Genomic DNA, 24,653 nt, shown 5'->3' on the forward strand with positions numbered 1-24,653 from the left:
ATTACTCTTGGGTTTTTGTGACTTTTCATGGACGAGAGGTTAACCGGGAGCTGAGAGACGTCACCTAAAGCCGCACCAATACCGCGCATGCGCAAAATGTCATGATATCGGGCCGGGTTTGGGTGACGTCTGGAGCTGAGCGGCTACAAGCGGCAGTGGTGTTGTAGCTTTGGTGGAGAGAAGGTGTGTATCGCTCTTCTCTCTGTTCACCGGTACTTTGTCATGTTTAACAGTGCTTCGTGTATGTGTATATTGTGTTTGCTCAAATTTAACCCACAAATTAGCAAAAATGAGCACGAAACAGACGTCGTTAGAAAGTTAGAAACTCTGCCGGTGTTCTGGATTTAAAGTCATGGCAGAATACCCTGAGATCACCCCTGAGATACCCTGTGCCACCACAGCACTTAAATCCCTATTGCCATTTCCGACATGCTATCTGTGGGAAGCGGGGTTTTCTGCAGTGACGACAACCAAAACAAAACAACGGAATAAACTGGACATAAGCAATACACTTCGGGTGTCATTGTCTCCTATTACCCCAGATGGAACCGTCTCTTTGCAAAGAAACAAGCTCAGGGTTCTCATTGATTTAGCGTTGTATTGAGTTAAAAAGGTTTAAATACAATTAAATTAAAAATTGTTTAAATGTTTAAATACAATTAAATACAATTAAATTAAAATTATTAATTATAATTTAATTGTATAGCCGCCACCCCCACCTCCCAGCTGTCCGCGGCGAAAAAAAGGTTGGGGACCACTGCTATACATGATACATCATACACTGTACATATACATTAGTTTACACTGTTCTTTAATCTATATTAACTTATATTTATAAACTGATGGACAGAGGTAGAATAAGAGGTCTTTATCTATTATTAAAATAGTTTACTTGATAGCAAGTTGTTTGCTTAACTGTCAGGTTAGAGGAGATGATTATACGGAATTATACAGCTTAGGCTACGTTTTAAAAATGACCTTGGCCATTTGAGTTTAATTTACAATTGGGCAAATTTGGTGAAATGTTAGTCTTTCAGGTTTAACAAAGCTCTAAGAACAGTTCAAAAACCTTGAGGCATGCCTTCATAAAAAATTATGCGATGCTGTACGATCTTCTGTATTATTAGATGAAGATGTAGCAGAAAACTGCACTATTCTCATCTCAGTCCATTTGGACATCTCAGTCCAATGTGCGCTTATATTGCCTTGTTATTTCTTGATTATGTAATTTATGTTAATGTAAAATGAGCATTTTAATGTAGCACTATTTATTCTGAAGTCTTTGATGTGCTACTGTGTATTATTATAAACCACAACCAACCTTCCCACAGTAACATTTATTAGGCTTAACAGTGTAGCACTGATGATTGGAGTGCTGCTTCATAGACTGTCTCTGTGTGTATATCTTCAGGCAGATAGCATTTGATAAAAGAGCGGTGATTGAATTAGCACAAGTCACAAATTTGCCTCTGGTGCTAAAGTAGATGAAGGCTCATGTGAGAGTGTGTGCTACTGCCTTCTCAGTGTTGTTTAATAAAGGATCGCCTGTAGCGCTTGCTTTCCTCCACCTCCTGTGCTGCTTGTTACCAGTGTCCAATGTTAGGTCACGACAGCGGTTTCACATATGCACAGCATGTTGCAGAAAAAAAGTCTATATGTATGTGTATGTGTATATACACACACACATACATAAATATGGAACTTTATCTGCAGAGTTTACTTGTGTAGTGTGTAGGAGTGCACAATAAGGAACTGAGAGAGCTTTAGGGACTAATGGGCTAAGATAAGGGTTTTATACAGTTGAAATTGTAAAATTGTTATTAGGTTTGTGGTGTAGCATGTGTAGTATGAGCATATGCTGAAGATGAGGCTTTCCTGTTCAGTCTGCTGAAGGCAAACCCTGTCACTGTGAACACACTGGCCTACTTTAGAATGCAGAAAAAGTAAGGTAAGCTCACTGCCTCGGAAAAGTGGAATAGTAATTTAACGAAGCCAGTGACGATAAAGATTTGCTTGTATTGGCTTGGATTGTGTGTGTGTTGCTGGGGTGACATCACAAAAATGAGCTGTAGTGAGCTATAGACAGGGAAAAAATTCCCTCTGGCCTTATCGGTCACACTCATTTCATAGTCTGCTGGCAGTGTGAAATGTTTTAGTTTGGCTGAGCTCACTGCTCTTTCAGTATTAACAATTCTCTCTCATACATATTCTGTAGCTGGGCTGAACCTGGTAAATGTTACTCCCTTGCTCATGTGTAAACATTCATGTAGAAAGCTGCAGGTTAGCTCATTACAAAAATGCTTTGAGGGAGATTATCATCTCAGCCAAAGATGTCATCTGTCTTAGACTGTTTTTGGTAATACATGATTTATCATTCAGCAAAATTCAGTTGAATATTTTGATAATGGGAATTGTGGGATGGCTTTGTAAAACTACAAAAGTGCTGTCTTAAGAGTCAGCTACTCCAGTATGTGCCTGTATCATGTAGGGTTATCCAGTTTGCTTTATCTAGGTGAACCACAAATACATAAGCTCTGGTCTTCTGTAGAAAATAATAGGTCTGTTTATATGGTTTGGACAAAAAGAGGACTCTGTGAAAAGGCTAATTATTCATTATTAGCGTTTACTCCAGACTTTTTCATCACCTATTTCTAGGTCACAGAAATAAGTGTAGGTCTCAGGTTTATGCTTAAATAATAGGCAGTAATGCTTGACTGGAAATAGTGCCAAATTTAGGAAGTGTATCATTGTACCATGTAGGATTGTCTTGAAGAAAGTTAACTAGGTTGCATAATGAGTCTCAAAATAGCCTCAGCACGATGCTGGAATTGATCCTGCAGGTTGCCTTTCGGTGAGTGACGTGCCGCTGATGGGGTTGAGAGATTATCCTGAGCTCCTGTGACACCCACTATCAGCCTCCATGCTCCCAGGTATCCGGCATCAGGTTTCGCCTACACGGTGGGATACGAAGTACGTGTTCAGGTATGCTGGAGTGGATGTTTGATGTTGGTTTTCCTACACTCAGGGCTTAGCTCAGTGTTGGTTATGGCTGTTGCGCTCATCTCTGGAACGAGTCAACAAAGTGCAGAGAGGGGAAGACCCTCAGTATCAAGGAGAACAAGGCACGTTCTGTGGTGGTGAGTCACTGCTGTACTACACAATGTTGCTGGTAGCTAAGTGTCAACTGTCTGCTTTAATGATTGTGGTTCAGGAGTCAGTATCTGAAACTGATCCCTGGAGCCCTGATCTTACACAGTGTTCCACAGTGAGGCAGCTGTAGTTCACTGACTTTATGAAGATAGATAGGGAATAGATCATACAGTACAATTCAGATCAGAGTGTGGAGTTATTTTGCGATTGTATCTTGTCAACCTGCAAGGTCAAACTTGATAAGCTACAGCCAAACTAGCTTTTTCATAAAGTAACAAGCTACACTAAAAGCCATTAAGTAAAAGTAGTGAATTACACTAATGCTGCTTTGCTTTGGACAGAGCCTATAAAAACAGATTTTCTTCTATTGGTAAACCACTGTTTGTAAGCAGCAGTAAAAAAAATGCTGACCTGTATAACAATTACCATAAAACAAACAAACAAACAAACAAACAAACAAACAAACAAACAATCTCAATAGATACAGAGATAATTCAATCTAAAAATGCTTTTGGTTTACTAACTTAGCTATCTAGTTAATGGACATACGGTATTAATCCATATAACTTTGATTTAAGCAGCTACTTTTTTCTGCTTGCTGCGGTATTATATTTACATGTATTCGTTTTAGCAGATGTTTTTATCCAAAGCAACTTCAAAAATAAAAAAAAAGAAATAAAATAAAATAGATAGTTACCTATTTGCTTTTCTTGCTCTATTTCCTCCCAACAGTTTGTTTTAGACTGATAGTATTCATACACCGTCACCTAGTGAACCAGGATCAATGTATTCAGTGATAGAGACTACCATAAGTCACCCTGGATAAGGGGATCTTATAAAGGTTTTTTGTTGTACCACTGTCACAGACCTAGATATAACAGTGGAACAGACATATCATTAACTTGAGCGATAGATGTATAACGGATTGATAAGTGATAAACTTAACCAACACATGGATGAATGTGACATATAGGGTAGATAAAAATGGATAGATGGATAAAGCATGATTATAAGTATAGATAGCTTAATAGCAACATACATACAGATGGATATAACAGATTTATAAAATAGGTGATGCAAATTATAAAGCATACAGTAGGTGTTCAAATGGCAATCAGTACATAAGTAGCAATCAAAACTGTAATAAACAATACATAAATAAAAAAAGCAGGACCGACAAGACCAGTTCCCACTGAGCGCACAGACTGCCGAGGGAGGAAGAGAGGGATCAGATCATATTGCAGAACGTGGGCAGACGATTGACATAAAAGAACCGGACGCGTTCACAGCCCACACAGAGCAATGCTCCCTAATTGCCTGAGACAATGCGCGCAAGGACAGAGATTACCATGCTCACAGCAAGCTGGCCTTAAATACACCGCTGGGCCTGCTGTGTCTGACTGTTGCTATGGTAACTCAGGAGGGGTAGCATTACTGCAAGGTATGATGGGAAGTGGAGGGGGATAAAACACAATAGCTTCTAAATTGAACTCATAGCTTCACACATTTACTTTCTGACTTTTTCCTCTCTCTCTCTCTCTCTCTCTCTCTCTCTCTCTCTCTCTCTCTCTATATATATATATATATATATATATATATATATATATATATATATATATATATATATATATATCATTTGCGTCTTTTTGCAAGTCTTATAAGGCAGGTTTGCTGTGGAGAAACGTTGTATACAGGCACAGGCATATTCTGTTTGTAATATCCATCTGAGAAGTGAGACCAGCATCAGGCATTATATTACTGGATCTAATTTAGTTAAAAGAGCTCTTCCTGATCACTGTCCTTCCTTTACACTCGCCCTCTCTCTCTCGCTGTTTTCCTCATTTTCTCTCTCAGCAGTTATGTGACATCTCTCTTCTGCGCTTGCTTTCCATTTGACCTCCTGTCTTGCACTTGGTTGTATGATTGGGTTGAACTATATAGTAGCTGGTTCTAATGAGCTGTGCATTGTGACCTACACCAAAACCTTTTCACAAAGCTTTTCTTGACAAGTGTGTAAAACTGTACGATTATCCCAATTACCGTGCTCATATTAAAATCATTATTACTTGCCACTATTTGGCAGCCAATTTAGGAGCTTGGTACCACATTTATCAAGCTGGATATGAAGGAATTTTTTGGTGATTCTTCTACAGGAGCATATACACAAGGAGTGTGGAATACATCCAGTAATACATGTGAACCACAACTGATGAGCTGTGAATTGTAGAATTTATATGATTCTCTGCAAACTTATAAATAGATAATTAAATATACAGATCATTTTTTTTAACATCATATTATTCACGATGACTGAAAGACTGGTCGATTCCATGCACTGTGAAGGAATTTTAGAGGCTTCTGGGATTTGCACACTTATAGCAGATTCATTCAGGGCTACAGCTCAAACTAAATGAACTCATTTACCAAAATATGAAGGAGGCATCTGCAACTGTCTTCATTTTAAAATGGCCTCTCTGTTCAGGTTGTTGCCTCTGACACTAGAATATGGACTGTGTTGTCTCTAAGATGCTCGAACTTCAATCCCAGAATGCCATGCTACACAACAACAAGACCAACTCCAAAACCATTGTGCTCCATGCACACGCCTAGTGACAATTCCAAGTCTTTAATCCAATCCAGTAGATTTGATTTTGAATCTTGTTTTTGTCTTGTCTGGTCAGTCTGCTGATCTGCTGACCTTCAGACCTCCATATTGAATTTTTGTTTTGGATTGTGTACCTAAATACTTAATATACTCTCACCTGCACTTGCATTTGTCTCTGCTGCTTCTCGAAACACTCATTCAGACAGTCAGGAGTGGAAATGAGTCCTCCCACATGTGCACATGTTCACACAGCCAACATCAGCATAACTAGTGCTGCCTGTAACCAGTTTAGTGTAATGCAGACTTTTCAGCAGAGCAACACACTCATAAGCACAGGGCAGGTGGATGTGTGTAGAAAAGCTTAAATACGAACACAGTAAAGTTTAGGATATTACACGGGTTAGCAGCGGAAAGCCACCACAACCACATCCTCTGTATTGCTTGTGTCTGATTGTTTGTGTGTATATATACTTGTCTGACACATTGAACATTAATTATAGCTGAGTATCTTTGCTTCTTTTTTTCCTTTTCAATGGTCTTTTTGTTCATTGTCACTATATCAGTACGACTGGGAGGCCTGTGACCTGGTGGAAGGCTGACGGTTTCCTGTAGGGGATGTCCTGGGTCACTGCTCTCTCATAGAGGAGATCACTGCTCTCTCACTGCTCTCTCACAAACTCCTTATGCCTTTATCTCTCTTGATTATTGCTTTGATTATATTTACTGATCTTAGTCTAGTCTAGTATATCTTTTTGCCACTCAGTGTGTTCAGTGATCAGTCTTATAGACTAGGCATTTGGCTTGTTTGCTACATACTTTGTCTTATTTGGGACAATGTAGACTATCAGTGGAAGAGCTGGGGTAAAAAGCATGGCTGCCCAATGTACAGCTACTGTTTACATATATGGTGTGTTTAAGTAAACTCCAAGGTCATCTGATTAACTGCATGCCATCAAATCGACACTCAGAAACAGTTTCTAAGAGATAGGAATCTAAAAATTTGTTTAAATTGCTTTAGATTTTCAAAATGTAATCTATATAATCAAAAGTTTTAACCATATCAGCCACTCACAAAGCTCTTTGTGTTGTGTGGGGGCGTGTTTCTGTGTATGTGCACACAATGATTAGTTCTCGTCACGATGGCATTTTTCCAGCATGTCTGTCAACCCCTGTGCTGCTATTTTTAACTCTGATGCTGAAGGTGTGTGTGTGTGTGTGTGTGTGTGTGTGTGTGTGTGTGTGTGTGTGTGTGTGTGTGTGTGTGTGTGTGTGTGTGTGTGTGTTTGTACAGTCCTGTAACTGGACTCTCCTCTGTTCTCTTCGAGCGAGATAATTTTAGACGAGCAGTTGGACATTTCAGCAGGGTGTCGGGTGTCTAGCCCACCATCCCGTGTGTGTGCTGTGTATGTTTTTGTCTTCTCTCTCTATCCTTCCTCTGATTGTTTCATATGTGGTTCATTCGTACATAACTGGTTTTAAAGAGCAGCTGATGGCTGTTTCAGATGAGCACTGAGATGAGCAAACTTCCTTATTGAACCTGGACATCCACATGTGAAGACATGCACTTTTTGTTTGCTGTACATGTGAATAGAAATAAAATATTTTGTGTGTTTACGTGTTTTTGGGAGATACCAAGAATATGTGACGAGTATTGGTACTGGGTCTGATGTTGACCGTAAACACTGGATAAGTATCCACTGATGAATTTCATGTTTTGAATGCATGTGATGCATTTTGATTAATACAAAACAGAGTGTGTATGGACAAGACACAAAATGTCTTAAAACTAGCCTGGGACATTTCTCACACATTGGTAACACAACCAGTATCACGCACCTAATATGGAAGTGTATCTAAAATAGAAACATGGGCTTAGTGCAGCTCTAACTAGAGTTCATATATGAGTGCTAGAATTTGTAGCTTTATGAAAAGGCAACAGTTTTTGTGATGATGCTATGGGGTGGCAGCCATGACAAAAAGACAGGCAAAAAACATTAACCACATGATGCTGACTCACAGACACACACACAGACACACACACAGACACACACACAGACACACACACACACACGCACACACACACACACACACACACACACACACACACACACACACACACACACACACACACACACACACACACACACACACACATGGTGGCCCAGAACAGAAACAGCTCTACTGATGTCTGTTGTTCAATACCATATGAGGCAGAGTCTCTCTTACATGCACTGAATGATGAGAGTTTGCTGTCCAAACAGACTGGCCAACAGATTGGTGCCGATCTTTCTGATTTTGGCAGAAGCTAAAGATGCTAGAAGATCATATGAGTGTGTGTGTGTGTGTGTGTGTGTGTGTGTGTGTGTGTGTGTGTGTGTGTGTGTGTGTGTGTGTGTGTGTGTGTGTGTGTCTTTTTTGCTATCTGTTTATCTGAAATATCAAGAGGACTTCATGCAATAAATGTAACCTGATCTCAAGTCAGCACTTTCTCCACCTCTTTTGTTTAATCATGGCCATTTCTTCATACAACCAAACTCACATTTAGTGATAGAAGCTTTTTATTAAGATATATCTTAAAATGCACAAAGCACATATGGTGGTCTCAGAGAGTGCCTAGCTAAATGTGTATGTTCTTTCTTTTGTGTGTGATGCAGGAAAGCCATATCTCGCTCAGGCCTGCAGCACCTGGCCTCAGTCCAGAAACCTCTCCCTGCTGTGACCAACGGACCAGCCAAGGAGCTGCGTGCCACCATCGACTGGAGTGTGAGTCATACAGTACACTCTGCATTTCATGCCTCCTCATCCTACACAAATATAACTCTGTTCCAAGCCTGAAATGCACAACATTGTGTTTTAGCTCCTTGAAGAACTCAAACTCTTGATCTGTACTCTAGGATTGTTATACACTCTGTTCCTGACACAATCTGATTAGATCAGTTTCAAGTTATGTAGATGTTTATAATAAAGGGGACGGCGCATGTACGTGTTAACTGGAACGTTTTACAAACAAATGCAGATTTATTGTCCTTTTGTATAAGTGAGCAGGGACGATCTGTCTCTGTTTGTTTGCATGATTTGCATATTTAGCATTCTGTTCTTAGTTATGTTTCTTAGAGATGACAGGCATGGGAAATGGGTGGAGTCAGTGGGCTACTCATTCCTGCTAGGCTTTCTCTCCTCATAATATGACCAGAGCCAGCATTATATTTACATTTCTGGAATTTATCTCCCTTATCGAGAGTGACTTTTTATTTCAGTTTATACAACTGGGCAGTTGAAGGATAATGGCCTTGTTCAGGGGCCCACCAGTTGCAGCCGGATGGACCTGGGATTTGAACACATAACCATCTGATCAGTAGTCCAATGCCGTAACCACTAGGCTACCACAAACCTCAACTTGAACATTTGTTTGCATTCGTGTGTGTGTGTACATGGCAAAATCTGTAGGATTGAATTAACATCTACAGTCATTAGAGATAATTTAGTACTGTAGGTGTTAATTCGATGCTGGGGATTTGCTATCACGTGTGTGTGGGTGTATGCTTGTCATTTTAAATGGAGTGTAAATTTTCCATTAGTTGGTCTCACTGAGCAGTGTATCGTTTCACAAGAATTGAGTTAAATATTATTGGTGAGTGCTTGGAGCCTTTGTATAGTGTTTCTCTTTATGTGTACAGTGTTTAGTAGAGTGTTTCTTTTATGTTCCTGTGTGAGAGAGATCATAGTAATCATATTCAGGATGTAACACTCGAATCAGTCGATGTGAGTTTCTGCTGCTTAGATGTCAATGAACATGAGAAATACATTACATTAAATACATTAAGTATGAGAGAAGAGACAGTTTTTATCTGATAAATCTAGCATTTTTCCACTAACAAGCTGCTGGTGCTATTTTCAGAATAGAGATATGTGGAAGGTCTCCAGAATTATTTTTTTTTATTTGAAAAATGGCAGCCTTCGGATGATTGGTTTAGTTCCAGCATCAAAATGTTGCTGATCTGGAGCCATGGACTTGATGTCGAGAGGGCAGCATCATTTTATTGCCATGACAACAGCATAAGCAACTCAAGTTATTTAACCGACTTTAAATAAAAGCAAAAAATGTAATGTAACTTGTTATTAAAATGATCATTCAGTGAGTCTGAGGAATTAGTATTGCAGTCCTGTCTGAATGAGTTAATGCTAATGCAAATAAAACATCTTTTGAGCACTTTACTTTAAATCGCTTAAACCTACATCCTGAGATACCTACTTATATCATGAGTTGTTTCAAATGATGGGAGATTGGGCTTTGGAGGGTACAAAATAACGTTAATGCCTACAGTCATCCACCTAGTTTCACAACCCCGACCTCTAGTGACTAAGAAAAGGCAATTTGATCAACATTACAAACTAACCACAGCCCATCAGCTCTAGCATGGGTCAGTTGCAGTGAGAAAGTAAATCAAATCAACCACAGAATGTCAGCTATTCATGCTGTGTATTTTGGGTTGTGGGAGGACGTTTGTTATAGACATGGGATGTTAAACTGATCTGTGAGGTTCAGACTGAGCCAAAAGACCCAAACAACCGAAACACACAAAACCATGTCCAGATATTTGCCTATTCTGCTGAGGTTTATTTATCTCTTTCTGTTGTTTTTCGAACGAGAATGGAAAGAGTTTTCTGAGTATGTGATCGGCTTTAAATGGCCCTCAGCCAATATATTTTATTTTTGGATATTTTTATAAGTTTAGCACAGCATGCATGCTCACAGAACAGATTGTCACCTTCAACATACTGACACGTGTGAACTTTGGGTTTTGGAGCATCTGATATCCTTCATGCACTTTTTCTAAACTGAGACTAAGCATTACTTGTTTTATTCTGTGTTGAACAGACAGACAGCAGTGATTGGTGAGTGTCACACTGTTTGATAGGGGACACTGGAAACGAGAGAGCAGGGGCGATTGTTTGAAACCTAATCAGTATGTACAGTTGCACCGCTCAGGAAGGAGAACATTTTTTATGTAGGAGTGTGTATAACCTGTACAGGATTTCTCTTTCTGTACAGGATGTTATACCTGTGTCCATGAAGTGTGTGTAACCTGTAAAGTTGAGGTGTATGTGTGTGTTTAGGAGAATGCAGTAAATGGGGAGCACCTGTGGCTGGAGACCAACTGCTCTGGAGAGATGTGTTACCTGGGCGAGGAGACGTGCATGGTGAAGATTACAGTGAGTAAATAAGACTACTGTACATAAAGAGATCAAAACAACTCACTTGGTCATCAGTGCAAAGGTACGATTTACCTAATGAGTGTCGAGAAAAGTCTAGAATTTCTACATGTGTTTGCCTGAGTTTGGAGCAAACAATCTTATTTCTGTATTAGAAGATGAACTGCAGTGATGAATAGATGTGTCGTTCGAGTGCTTGTACAATGACATCTATCTTTTCATGAGGTAATACGCATACAGTGTGTGCTGAAAGCCAGAGACTGCGATTAGTCTGAAGAGGATAAAGGCAGGCATGTGAATCTGAATCCACGCTTGCTCTCTGTCAGGCTTTTGTTTGCACTGAGCACGGCACTCTGAAGTGTTAAAGAACTCTTTGATTACCTCTTCAGGCAAGTTGGCATACTGTATATTTTGCCTGAAACAAGCTTTTTATTGCAGGCAACAGGAAGGAAGAGACGGTGATTATATTACAAAGGAAACTATGAATGAAGAAATAAATATAATGAGACAAACTGAGATGACCGGTTATACACTGTGCAGTTTCAGCCGTCTTTTTAATATCACGACATATTATCACTCTGTACAAAAACATCCCAATAAATCCTGTCAGCATTCTGTAACAGATGTGTGATCTCCGTGTCAGATCATATGATGAGGATCCTCTGATGGTAGATCGGCAATTAAACAAAATTACTGCATTCTGTCTTCATCATCAATCAGTGTCCTGAGCTCATGAAGAAAATGGGCTCACAGAAACTCACAAGCTTTATTTAGAATAGTAGCAATGTTATGTCTAAATAATAAAATAAATATAAAAACTTTAGTCAAAATCAGAGTCAAAATAGCTGGAGGTCAGGCAAGGTTCAAACTGGATAAACTAGGCAAGAACTTGAAAAAAAGAAAAAAAAAAACAAGCAGGAATCTAGCAAATTAAAAAACAACAACAGCAAAAAAACAACCACAGACTAACAATCACAGTAATATAATGTTTGCTTATAGTCAGATACAGTGAATGTTTTTGTGTGTTTGTGCAAGATAGGCAACAGATGAGTGTAGTCAGATGTCCGGTGACAGAGTTTGTGTGCTTTGGGAAGTGTAGTCTGTCATTCTTGCAGGTCAGCATGTGTTCCAGTTTACAGACATAGATGACCTGACAGTAATTAGGCCATTTTTTCTGTCCATTAGCATGTGTTGTAACTTTGCACCTCACTGTACACAGGGCTTGTTATAGAGTCCGGTATAACTGAGCAAGTCAGTATTTTATATGATTGCTTTCTGTGTATTCTGATTTTATGTAACCATGTGTCATCCTCCTATTAATTTTAGTCCTATTAGAGGACGAGTATCAGTCACTGAGACATAATAAATTATTTCTGTCCCTTTGTTGTCAACTGTCTTTGGCCTAACTGCCGTTAAATCAGCCGCCAGTGAGCACATTATAAATACGAAAATCACCAACCATTTTTTATTATTATTTTCTTCTCATTACTCAATTTAATTCTAAGCCACTGTCTGTTTTGACATTATTTAACTTGCTCTTTTCACACAAATTGAGAAGATCCTGTGTATATGTTACAGAAGCATTAACAAGCTGAGTAAAAGTGATGTGACATACGGCGACCCATGCTCAGAACATAGCAGTGAACACACAGACACACACGGAGCAGTGGGGCGCCCGGGGAGCAGTTGGGGGGATTCGGTGCGTTGCTCAAGGGCATCTCAGTCGTGGCCAGCCCGAGACTCGAACCCACAACCTTCGGGTTACGAGTCAGACTCTCTAACCATTAGGCCACGACTTCCCCCCAAAAAGAAGAAGTATTTTTATATACAGAAACTATGAAATATTATGTATAATGTACTCCTGCTTTGCAAATTGGCAAATTGCCTGGTACATTAAACAGTAAAATCTCAAGCTGGTGTTAATATTAAACTCTGCTTGAAAGTGAATGTAGGTTTATGTGCAATGTGTCATGTGCTGTTTGGTTCTCTTAAGAAGTCGGCTCCCCGGAGGAAATGTGCAGCGTGTAAGATCGTCGTTCACACAGCATGCATCGAGCAGCTGGACAAGGTAGACATATAATCACCTAATTTAATATCGCTGGGAGTCATTTTACTACCAGACTACAGAAAAGTCAATCAAGGGAATACAACAGTGAACAAATGTCCTAATTTACTGGCATTTCTCTCAAGCTTAAAGTCTTCTAATCCAGTTTTGTTGTTTCTTTGTCTGCAGATCAATTTCCGCTGTAAGCCTACGTTTAGAGAGGGAAACTCTCGAAACATCCGAGATGTACGTGGTAACTTCCAACTAGATGAATGAAGAGTATATGTGTATGTACAAAAGCATATAACTTCCAGTGTGCTCACTGACATTGTTTCTGTGTGTTTGGGAGAACAGAACGTGTTAAGACATCACTGGGTCCATCGACGGCGGCAAGAGGGAAAATGCCGTCAGTGTGGCAAGGTAGGTCACACGAGTGACCCTGCAAGATCAACACAATTAATAACATTATACCACTAACCTCATCAATGCTATTAAATGCTATCAAAATGACCATTTATGGCTTCTTAGCATTCACCAATCACCAAGAGATTGCAAGGTTGTTTGAATCCTCTGTTCTTACAGCCACACTAGTTAACCGTGGGTATGTGTTAATTGTGTATAAAGCAGAGCCTGCTTTCTTCAGAGTATATTTCACTGCATGGGCAGCAGTAGTAAAATGTGCATTGGCTGGCTTCACATATCTCAGAAGATTTTAGTCTGCAGTGTCTGCAGTTGGTAGCTGTTGTGTGATAAATGAGAGCTGACTAGTGGGTGAATAATAGGGGATAAAATTGGGGGATTAAAAAAACCTCGATGGCTCTAATTGAGGCACATGTACAGATGGATGACAGATTAAAAGAAAATCAATACACTTTGCCAGAATATACAAATTTTTTCAGTCAACAGATGCGGCAGCAGCAAAACAAATCATTATGTTTATATGTTTAATTATGCAAAAAATGTATGCAGATTTATTAAAGAGCTTTGTTAGAAGCAGTAATAATGCAGAGAATTGAGATCATCTGGCTTGTTTCTAGCCGCCTCTGTGCTCGCTCATCTGCCGTGTTAGTTAACGTTCCTCTTCCTGTAAAAGTAGGCAGTTCCTATCCAGATGGTATATAATGTGAACACACTTATTTTCTTCATCTGTACACATCAGCAGAATCGCTGTCTTCAGACTCAGAAAATAGTTTATGAAAATGAGTCACATCTCAGATATGAATTCTTCCACTTCTATTCTGTTTGATCTGCAGAGTTTCCAGCAGAAGTTCTTCCACAGCAAGGAGATTATCGCCATTAGCTGCTCGTGGTGCAAGCAGGCTGTGAGTGTTGTTTGAGGTGGAAGGTGACACTGTTACAGACTCCGTGGCTCATGTGTGTACCGGGTGCTGACTCCTGTGTCTGATGCTCTCCTTCTCAGTTCCACAACAAGGTGACGTGTTTCATGCTGCAACAGATCGAGGAACCTTGCTCTCTGGGCGCACACGCCGGGGTCATTGTACCTCCTTCTTGGATTATTAAAGTCAGGAAGCCACAGGTACGGCAGGCCTTGAGTAACTGAGAGCCTCTACATTGTTTGTTTTGAGACAGAGAGAAGCCCTGTGTTTTTAAGACATGTATTTGTAGGAAATGTACAAAAAAAAAGCCTGATGCACCTGCATGTAAAGGAGAAGTGAGACTGAGATTAAGGTCTGTTAAGAGCTCGACTGCATGGTCTTGTCTTCTGCAGCTTGTTCTCAATGTGCTATTGTCCGATATAACAAAACCATCAGGATTTATATGTACTGTATGCAGTCTTTACCATTACATGCTAACTGCTAAAAAAGGCTTGTTGCATTTGCCTCACTTTTAACATGAATTTTATCTGTTCCATTAAAGCTTATAGAATTGATCAAACAACTGTCTCACACCCTCATGGTTACATTCACACTGCAGGGCTAAACACTTTTTTTTAATAATGTGGCACTAGTCTGAATACAGCTCTGATTGACCATTATTAAAAAAATGTCTGATTTAAACGCTGCATTTAAATCCTGACGAATCAAAGTTATGATGAATGATGGATTGTCTTAAAAGTTAAAAAACCTGAGGTTACATTACCACATATAACATCTGTATCACAGTTTTGTAACTGGAATTTAAAAATGTCAGATTCAACAAATGTCAGAAAACTAATTTGTGTAACACATGAAGAAAAAAAACATCAGATTTGGATCACTTTTTCTCGCAGTGTAAATGTAGCTTTTATTAAAACCGTTGAATTTAGTATCACAGCGTTTGACTTTCCAGGCTCTGACCTATGATTGGCTGAAGTGTGAGGTGGGTGTGGCAGTGTTTTGATTAATCAATTCAGGGGTTAATAGAAGGGAAGCCTCTCACACTCAGGCAAAATTATTCTACCAAAAAGGACAAACATTTCTCCCCTTTTATATGTACAGAAAAGATTGATTTTAGGAGGTGTTTTAAGCGTGTTTTTTTTTTTTTTCTTTTAAAGACGATTGGCTTATTCTGGTATTACCTAGTATGGAAAGGGTCATGATGTAATTTACAGGGAATGGCCTTTTCATAGAACACCTTTTACTGGGAAAGAGAGTTAGTGAAGCTAATGAATCTGATCATGTTTCCTTATATAGCTACAAAAACAGGACTGCACCAAAGGTCATTCGTTTCCTCTCTCAGTACTGTTAGGTTTAAGGCTAGTTTGTATCTCTGAACGTGCTATTAGACATGTAGACATGAGTCCCGTCTTTCTCCTGTCTCTCAGAGCTCGTTCAAAAACTCCGCTCGGAGGAAAAAACGGACCTCTTTCAAACGAAGAACCAGCAAAAAGGGCACAGATGTGAGTAGCCACTACATCTCTCAATGCGATGACATCCTTAGGAATGCTGGACATGGACAGATACTTTATGTCATAAAAGGAAAGTTTACACTTCCTCTAAAACTGGAGGTGGGACGACAAGATTGATGCAATTAGTGCCTGTAAAAAATATCTTTCCGTTTCCCTTCCCCTAACTCCTACTCTGAGACATCTGTTGAAGCAGCTTACAGCAACCCTGTGTGTCTGTGAGTGTTTGTGTAGGTCTGTGAGTGTGAGTTTTGTTTATAACCCTCCTGTTTCTGCAGGAGGCGAAATGGCGACCGTTTATGTTGAAGCCTGTGCCTTCCCCACTAATGAAGCCTGTGCTGGTGTTCGTTAACCCTAAGAGTGGGGGAAATCAGGTGGGAAAATATTTACCTTCTAGACAAGACTGATAGAGGAGGAATACATGTTGTGTTTGTCTTATTCTTCCTATGTCTGTTGTCTTACCTTTAGGGGAACAAGTTACTGCAGATGTTCATGTGGAGTCTGAATCCTCGGCAGGTGTTTGATCTCTCCCAGGGAGGGCCTAGAGAAGCGTATGTCTAAAACTCCACTATATTGCCTTGTTTGCCCTGTTAGACCTCTATTATTCTGTTCTTAAAACCTTAACTCTAAAGCATGTAAAGGTGTCAAGTTATCTACAAACAGTATCTATTCATTTAAAGGCAGAAAAAAAGTTAATGAAAAAATGTATCTACCTTGTAAATCATTGTAAAAAAAACCTAACAACGTTTACGTCCTATGCAGCTAATCATTTTCAGCAGGTAGCTAAGTTTTTATTGTGCCTACATCTTAAATGGCTTCAGTGTTGTGGACTGTGTAGGTTGCCTAAAAAGGAAAATCTAGCTACGTATCAGTGACGAGACTATTTAAACAAAATTGAGCCTAAAACTACAATGTTTATCAGGCCTGGGCAATATGAAAGCATAATGTTGTAAATATCTAATGTATAGCAGGCATTGTCAATATTTTATTACTATTGCTATTATTAATTAATGGATTTTTTATTTAGTTAGTTTTAGTTCATTTTAACTGATTTCAGTCATATATAAATATATTGTCATAAATTGTCATATTGCCCACACTTTGATAATAATGTTGGTGTTACAGTACCTACTGTACGTTTTCTTTTTTCTTTTTATTTACTGAAAACACACAGACTGTGCAAACATGGATTTGTTCAATAATTCTAGTCCTGGGTTGTGATTCCTGTCATGCATGGTAGTGTTATGTGTTGTTGCACAGTTGCATCGGTCTTTTTTTTTTGGTTAAGATAAAGCATCGGCTAAATATCAGTGGCAAAACTCTGCAGGTAATCAGAGGCATTTAATGTAATGTAGGAAACCATCAACCAAAGTGAAAGTAGACCAACATCAACTCAATGTCATTACAGAATAAACTTGAACCACTTTATAATTGTAAAGATTAATATGCAAGACTTTACTTTAATCCTCAAATGCATTTAAATACTAAGTCGAAAAATTTGAATGCAATCTTTGAAAGGCTTTAAAAGAAAATATTAGTAGCATCTATATATACAGCACAGAATGTTCCAGAAGTTTCTATCTAGTTTTAGATCATGCCAGGTCCCCACTCGGGTTTGCCTCCTAATTGAGCTGTTTTCTGTGGGCAGTGACGCTCATCCCAGTGCTCAGAGGGACTCTGCTGTTTGTTCTGAGCTGACAGAGGAGCTTAAGGAAAAGAAACAGAAAGAGAGCCATGGAGGGATGAAGCTAGACAGAGGCAGATAGAGCAACACACAAAGAAGGAGTGAGAAAGTGGCATGCAAACACACATGAGACTATACTGAAAAAACGAGGAAACAAAGAGAGAAAAAGAGTGCAAAAGAGGGCAGGACCCAGCTGGTGGTGCCTACTGCTGAGCTTAGCCTGACAGAGCTGTGATTAAAGCTTCCCTGCCAAAACATGCGTCTTTAGCCAGGAGCAGATACCAACACACTGATCGGTCTGCGCCTGTTTAGGAAAATAGAGTAAGAGAATCACAGATTTAACTAATATTATTTGACATTTTTTATTTATGACTCAGGTTGGAATTGTACAGGAAAGTGCCAAATCTTCGCATCCTTGCTTGTGGAGGTGACGGGACGGTAAGTTTTGACTTTAAAATTAGACCTCCCCCTGGTGAGAGATGTGCAGAACAGCAAGCTAGAAATATCCCTTATGATACTACAGCACTGTTTAATTCTCAATTCTCATGATTCTGGAGGAGTTGATTAATTGTCTGTAACAGCATGGCTGATTATATTAATGCACTCGTTCTAATGTATTAATCTCATCATTCATGTGACGTTATAGGGCAGACACTCTATATAATCTAAGCTTAATAATGAACATATAATAATATTAAACTTTTAAATGACTCCATTGCAGGAGATGAGAGAATATAAGAGAAGCTGTAGGAAACCCTGCATGGGGCATACTGTTATAGGGAAATCATTAATACTCTGATCATGTGATACTTTACCACATGACAATCCTATTTCGACAACTATAGGTGTATTCTCTGCTCTCAGCTTTCTAGAATAAACTCATTAGCTAAAGAGCAAGCCTGATCTGGAGTCATGTGAGGAAGGCAGTTGACTGTGCAGTGTAGGGGCTAATTCAGGACCAGTATGGAGTAACACTGCTATAAGTTTTACTTATGCTCTTTGCCCACTCCAATTTATTCAATCTCCTAGCTGAATTTTAGTGTCATATATTATAGAACACCTAGTACAGAATGTGTAGTTCTTATACAGATCACACTGTATCCAGCATGTGTCTGTGTGCCGATTGCTGCAGGTGGGCTGGATCCTATCTGTGCTGGACGAACTACAGATGAACCCACAGCCTCCCGTGGCTGTTCTTCCTCTTGGCACAGGAAATGATCTCGCCAGGACACTCAACTGGGGAGGAGTGAGTCACCTTCTTCCTGACCTCACACTGTAGTTAGCAAAAAGATATATATGAATGATTCATGAACTGAAAACTATTGATTAATAAACAATGTGCAGCCTGGCTTCTTTCAGAGAGCACTCAGTTGGCACTGATGTTAGAATCATTGCCATTCAGAATACATGTGCACTCAAAACAAGAACGGGCCAAAGACGGAACAAAATAAACTTGGAGTTCTAGGTTTAGTTTATTTTCTTGGACGACTGCAAAACCAGCCGCATCATTGGTCTAGTGTGCAATGTGTAACATGGAAAGTGTGCATCTGGCCATTAGTAGTCGTAAAAAAGGTTGACAAAACAGAACTTAAATCGACAATAACCCTGATAAATTCACAATTACAGTCATTCAACTTGTTTTGGGTGACAATATGACAAAATAGACATAATGTTGTACACTTTCAAATGATTAAAAACCTTAAATCAGACAGAGTTTGTGCTTTGAGGTTTGCTTGTGCTACTACTGTTTGTTAGTGTTTGTTATCTCTGCTTATTATTCAGCTATTTATTATAGATATCAATCACTAACTGACGTCAATTATTCAGTAACTACAAAGAATTAAATAAGAAAGCTATACAGTAATAAAAGCAGTAGTAATATATTAATGAGAGTGATGATGAATAGGCTCACTGATGGGTCCTGGAAGCTTTGGAGATTATTTTACTGTATAATGTGTGAGAAATAAAACAGGAGAATGTTATTTCAGTGGTATAAGCAACACCTGTGGAGTTGACTATTGTGTGTGTTTGACTTTACACTGTATAATGCAGCCTGCATAGCCAATAATGAGAAGCCAATAATGCTGCAAGCTTGAACCATGGTACTTCTTGTCCTGTACTTGTATTAAAGAGGTAGCTCACTGGTTCAGGCTCTGGGTTGTTGATTAGAAGGTTTAAAGTGTTTGTGGTTTTCTGGTGACAATGGTTGTTGCACATGATGTAAAGCGTTAAAGCCCTGTCTGTACTATTGTTGTGGATTGCTTAATATAAGGTGCAACTATTAACACCTTCACACGTAACTTTAGTTTCTCTTTAAGGTCAGCTCGCTCTGCTTCACAATCAGCGACTGAAGCTTTGAGCAATGGTATAATGAAAGTCTGTTTCTGATGCTAATTATCACCTCTTCTAATGAGAGAGGGGTTTTTGTGTACCATCTCTGAAGCTTCTCTAGAGGCAGACAGCTTCAAAGCAGACAGAAGGGATGAGGGGGGAGCCTGGGTGAGGGGAGGCACAGGGTTGTCAGCAATAATTATATTTACTAATGAAATGCTGCATTAAATCTGTGTGGCAATTATATTCTTGTGGTGACTATACAGTACACAGTAACAATAACACAATTATCGTTTCTCTATAAATTGCATAAATGAGACAGCAAGGCTTACAAAGCTAGGATTTGTTAACTTGTGTGCTTGGATATTAGGTATAGAAACAAAAACCCTTGTGGTATAATTTGATTTGTTGGCCTTCCAAACATAGCTTGGCTGGTGAAGTAGGCTTGATTATGAAGAGGAATAACTGAGTGATTATTCTCTAAATATAAAAGCCCTTATTCTTAAGTATGTGCTGTTATTAATGCTGCCAGTGGGAGCTGGAAACTAGCAAGCTGTGACCTTGACAAGTCTGGAGTTCTTCTCTTTCTCTCTACTGTCATTTCATGTTACAGGTGAAATAGTGTTATTGGCACCATAATAGCAGTAGGGCACCTGCAGCCGGTCTCTTCTTGTACATTAGAATAGATGCTTTCATCATCTCCATTGATGTGTTCAAGGGCTCTATTTATCCCTTTAGGATACGCTCCCTATTGGTCACCATAATGGCAGGTAATGACTTTCTAAGGGATTTAGAGTGACATCACACTTAATACAGACACTCTCCGTCATCCTCTTTCTCTATCTCTGTCCCTGTCTCTCTCACGCTCTCTCCCTTTGCTTCTTAAGGGTTACACGGATGAACCGGTATCTAAGATCCTGTGTCACGTTGAGGATGGGACCGTCGTCCAACTCGACCGATGGAATCTGCAGGTGGAGTGTTCACCTGTACAGCCTGAGGAGGGGACACAGAAGGTGAGAGAACTCAGAACTGTGAACTGTTATGAACAGCCAGAGAACTGATATTAGAGACAGATATGTAACAGATTTTAAATAAATAATGTGAAAAGTCTAATTATTATTTGAACGTGAAAATTCTTTTTTGACACATACATAAAGTAGACGTAGGGGGAAAAGAATCAATTCATCTTTAAATTTGCCCGTTTTATCTCTCTCTCCAGCTTCCTCTGAACGTATTCAATAACTACTTCAGTCTTGGCTTTGATGCTCATGTCACTCTCGAGTTCCATGAATCTAGAGGTCAGTGGAATGTAACAAAAATTACGAATGAATTGAAATTCATTTTATAGCTCTTTTGCAGCTCAGCCTTTTTTGTCTCTCCTGCAGAGGCCAACCCTGAGAAATTCAACAGCCGTTTCCGCAACAAGATGTTCTATGCAGGGGTGAGCACAACGCTGAATGCCAGAACTCAGATACTCTGGGCTTCACAGAGACAGAGCAATAAGAGAGAGTGGGAGGAAAAGGAAATGAGAGTGTGTGTATGTGTGTGTCTGTCCCCTCAGGCTGCCTTTTCTGACTTCCTACAGAGGAGCTCCAGGGACCTGTCCAAGCATGTCAGAGTGGTGGTGAGTGGCCCATGTCTTCTGAACGGGTGTTGACACGGGTGTTTGACGTGCCCTGTCCAATCCATTAAGCCTTGTGGCAGTGGGGACCACCCACATGCCACACTGCTAATCTTACCCAAGTGTGACATTCTTGCTTAAACAATACTGCCTGTGACTACCACAAATGTCAGTTTTGTGTTCCCCTTTTCCCACTATGTTACTTTCTGTCTACTACTGATTGGCCTCATAAAGTGTGACGGAACAGATCTCACAGCCAAGATCCAGGAGCTGAAGTTCCAGTGCATTGTCTTCTTAAACATTCCCAGGTTTGTGTATGGATTTAAGAAGCAGCTACTGTGCTATTGATTTATTTACTGTTCTGTCCATAAGACCCTCAAGATCCAGCATTAGGAGTGAGTTTGCTCAATACTTCAAACCACCCAAAAATATCATTCTGTAGATTACATGCTGGATAAAATGTCCTAGCAGACTTAAAGGATCTCCATGTTGTCCTTCTATTCTGTTGTGTAGGTTTTATATTGAAGCCTATAATGGATGGTTTGTTCTCGTAACAGGCTCTCAAAATGTAGAACCTCTTTAAACAGCCTGAAACCCAAAGAACCTTGGAGCAGCCATTTTTCCTAAGTACTGTATAGTGTTTCCATCCCAAACAATGCATTTGACTTAACATTTTACAAAGTATTTTCATAAGCGCACTATATAAATGATTAATGTGCACTTTGGCAAAGCTTACATTAGTGCTGATTTAACAACAGCCTCCTTTAGTCCTTGATTTATTAGTGAAGTAGCAGAATGACACAGTAGAGGTGTAACCTTAATTGTGGTACATCATCCATCTGGTGGGTGTCATGCACGGTCAGGGACATGGAGTCAGCAGCGTTGGATGCAAGTGCAGATTTATTAGTGAACGGTACCAACAAATAGCAGAGTTACTGAAAACAAGAAGGAAAAAAATACAAAAAATATAGGGATGCAAGACAAAGCATGCAGATTCAGAAACTGCAAAAGCTTGATGCTGAAGTGCCTATAAACTAGACTTATACAGGGGTGATAAATCAGGGTAAGACAAGACACAGGTCATAGTGATTAGAACATGTGACATGCTGATGGGTAATGTAGTTCACCATGACAGGAAGCTGAATCAGTTTTGATGCATGGCAAGAAAATGCTGCGATGTGATCTACTGTATGATGTCATGAAACATGGGGTTACAAACTTGTACCACAAATCCAGTCATGTGACATAATGCTCATAGGCCTGTTTGTACATGGTGGGAATCACGAACATTATTAAAGTTAATGTATTTATTATTAGGTTTTTAAAGCTATTAGCCTATTTGAAAGTTTAATCGAATTCATCAGTGACACAAAACATGAGGCTTAAGAAATAAAAATAAAATTTGTTCTTTTAGTGGAAAGGACTGGAAATCAAAATGCTATAGTTTCAAAAAAAGCAGAATATTACTGTACACATTAAATTACTGAGTCTAATACTTGAATAGTTGGATTATGTTTATCCCTAGGCTCCAGGTTCTCCATGACCCTGTCTACAGAAAATGGAAGGATGGATGGATTAGGTTTAAAAAATATTGTCTTGGTGGTCTGTGGAATAAAAATTGGCTTCTCTGACTGCAAACGCTTTGAGAACCTGTACTGTTTGTCAAATTTCTTGACATCACCTTTACAGGTACTGTGCAGGGACCATGCCCTGGGGTAACACAGGCGACCACAGGGACTTCGAACCTCAGCGGCATGATGACGGCTGTATTGAGGTCATCGGCTTTACTATGGCCTCCCTGGTGAGTGGCTACTTCATATGCTGGATGTGTCATGAAAGGGCTGGATATGTCTTGCTGATAATCATATGACTGTGTAATCATTGATCCTCCTGGTGCACCAGGCAGCACTTCAGGTCGGAGGTCATGGCGAGCGACTGCATCAGTGCAGAGAAGTGATTCTCACCACCTACAAAACAGTGCCCGTGCAGGTGGATGGAGAGCCATGTCGCTTGGCACCGTCCACACTCCGTATATCGCTCCGTAACCAAGCCAACATGGTGCAGAAGAGCAAGAGACGCACATCTGTTCCACTGCTCAATGAGTGAGACACACACATGAACACAATAGGGCTGTCAAAAAAATGTATTTGAGTATTTATATTGCTTGCTTCTGTTGCTCTTGTAAGCAAAAAGAAAAACATGGGCATCATAATTTTATTACACACTATAAAACTACTGTAAATCATTATTATTTATTTATTTTTATTATTTATTAACATAAGTGTTTTCATGTTTTCTGAAAAGTAAACTTTTTGTCATAGTTTTCTACATAGAACACTATCGGTGTTCCCTCTGTAAGACAAACAGATCCAGTCTTTAGGGTGCTACAGTACGTACCCTACACATTATATGCCTTATAAGCATGCCATTTACAACGTGATTTATAACTGTAAACTGTCACTCTAATGACACAGCTGTTTCATTCAGCTTTGTTGGTTAGATACATGATTTTACCTCATTGACATTTTATGCACAATGCAGCCGAGGCAGCTAGTGAAACATGTTCAAAAAGCTTTCTGCTTATACAGCGGCCATCTTTCAAACTTATTATTAGCTTTATTTTACACCATCAGGAGTAAGTGCCCCAGTATTCAACACAGAAAATCTCACTCTGTAAACTACACTGTTAGAAATAAAGGCTACGTTGTACTCTGTAAAGTGAGTCATTTTAGGTAGAGCAGAAAGTTTCCCTTCCACATCATGTTCCAGGTAGACTCTCTTCAGACACCTGAAACATTAATAAAATATAAAAAAACATTTCTTTAAAATGTACACTATTCCTGGTAGAAATAATGGGTTGAACGAGACAAGATAAAAGAATATTTCAGTCGACTAATTGATGAAAATGTGAACATTATTAAAATTCATTTCTACAACTCTAATGCATGTTTCGTATTGTTGGAACATTTCTCTTACACACACCTTCATACACTTGAGTGGCTTGTTCAGGTTGTGTAACTAACCTGTGTGATTTGAAGCTTGTACCCTGACTTAAGCTCTGCTCCCTGCCTCTGTGTGTCCTGTGTGAAGAGCTTTCTAAACAGTATTGATCTCCATCCCTTTCTTCACTCCTTCACTCTGCAGTGTTTCTTTCTCTCC

General features: G+C 39.4%; 1 protein-coding gene across 5 annotated transcripts in view; it reads left to right on the plus strand.

Moving 5' to 3' along the window:
* dgki (diacylglycerol kinase, iota) overlaps positions 1-24,653 on the plus strand; it is a 57,446-nt gene that overhangs the window by 20,162 nt on the left and 12,631 nt on the right. For 3 of the 5 annotated variants that reach the window (XM_027151698.2, XM_027151695.2, XM_027151693.2), the window contains exons 2-20: positions 8,410-8,518; positions 10,874-10,969; positions 12,963-13,037; positions 13,203-13,259; positions 13,368-13,433; positions 14,267-14,335; positions 14,434-14,550; positions 15,778-15,852; positions 16,137-16,232; positions 16,327-16,409; positions 17,920-17,980; positions 18,675-18,788; positions 20,761-20,886; positions 21,093-21,171; positions 21,259-21,314; positions 21,435-21,497; positions 21,729-21,802; positions 23,184-23,295; positions 23,397-23,596. In XM_027151698.2, coding sequence (XP_027007499.1) covers positions 8,410-8,518; positions 10,874-10,969; positions 12,963-13,037; positions 13,203-13,259; positions 13,368-13,433; positions 14,267-14,335; positions 14,434-14,550; positions 15,778-15,852; positions 16,137-16,232; positions 16,327-16,409; positions 17,920-17,980; positions 18,675-18,788; positions 20,761-20,886; positions 21,093-21,171; positions 21,259-21,314; positions 21,435-21,497; positions 21,729-21,802; positions 23,184-23,295; positions 23,397-23,596 — 1,728 coding nt within the window. The remainder of the gene's footprint in view (positions 1-8,409; positions 8,519-10,873; positions 10,970-12,962; positions 13,038-13,202; positions 13,260-13,367; positions 13,434-14,266; positions 14,336-14,433; positions 14,551-15,777; positions 15,853-16,136; positions 16,233-16,326; positions 16,410-17,919; positions 17,981-18,674; positions 18,789-20,760; positions 20,887-21,092; positions 21,172-21,258; positions 21,315-21,434; positions 21,498-21,728; positions 21,803-23,183; positions 23,296-23,396; positions 23,597-24,653) is intronic. The other 2 variants (XM_027151694.2, XM_027151696.2) reach the window with 2 other exon arrangements.

The sequence above is a fragment of the Tachysurus fulvidraco genome, chromosome 19, assembly GCF_022655615.1.
Source record: "Tachysurus fulvidraco isolate hzauxx_2018 chromosome 19, HZAU_PFXX_2.0, whole genome shotgun sequence".
In the NCBI taxonomy this organism is placed as follows: Eukaryota; Metazoa; Chordata; class Actinopteri; order Siluriformes; family Bagridae; genus Tachysurus; species Tachysurus fulvidraco.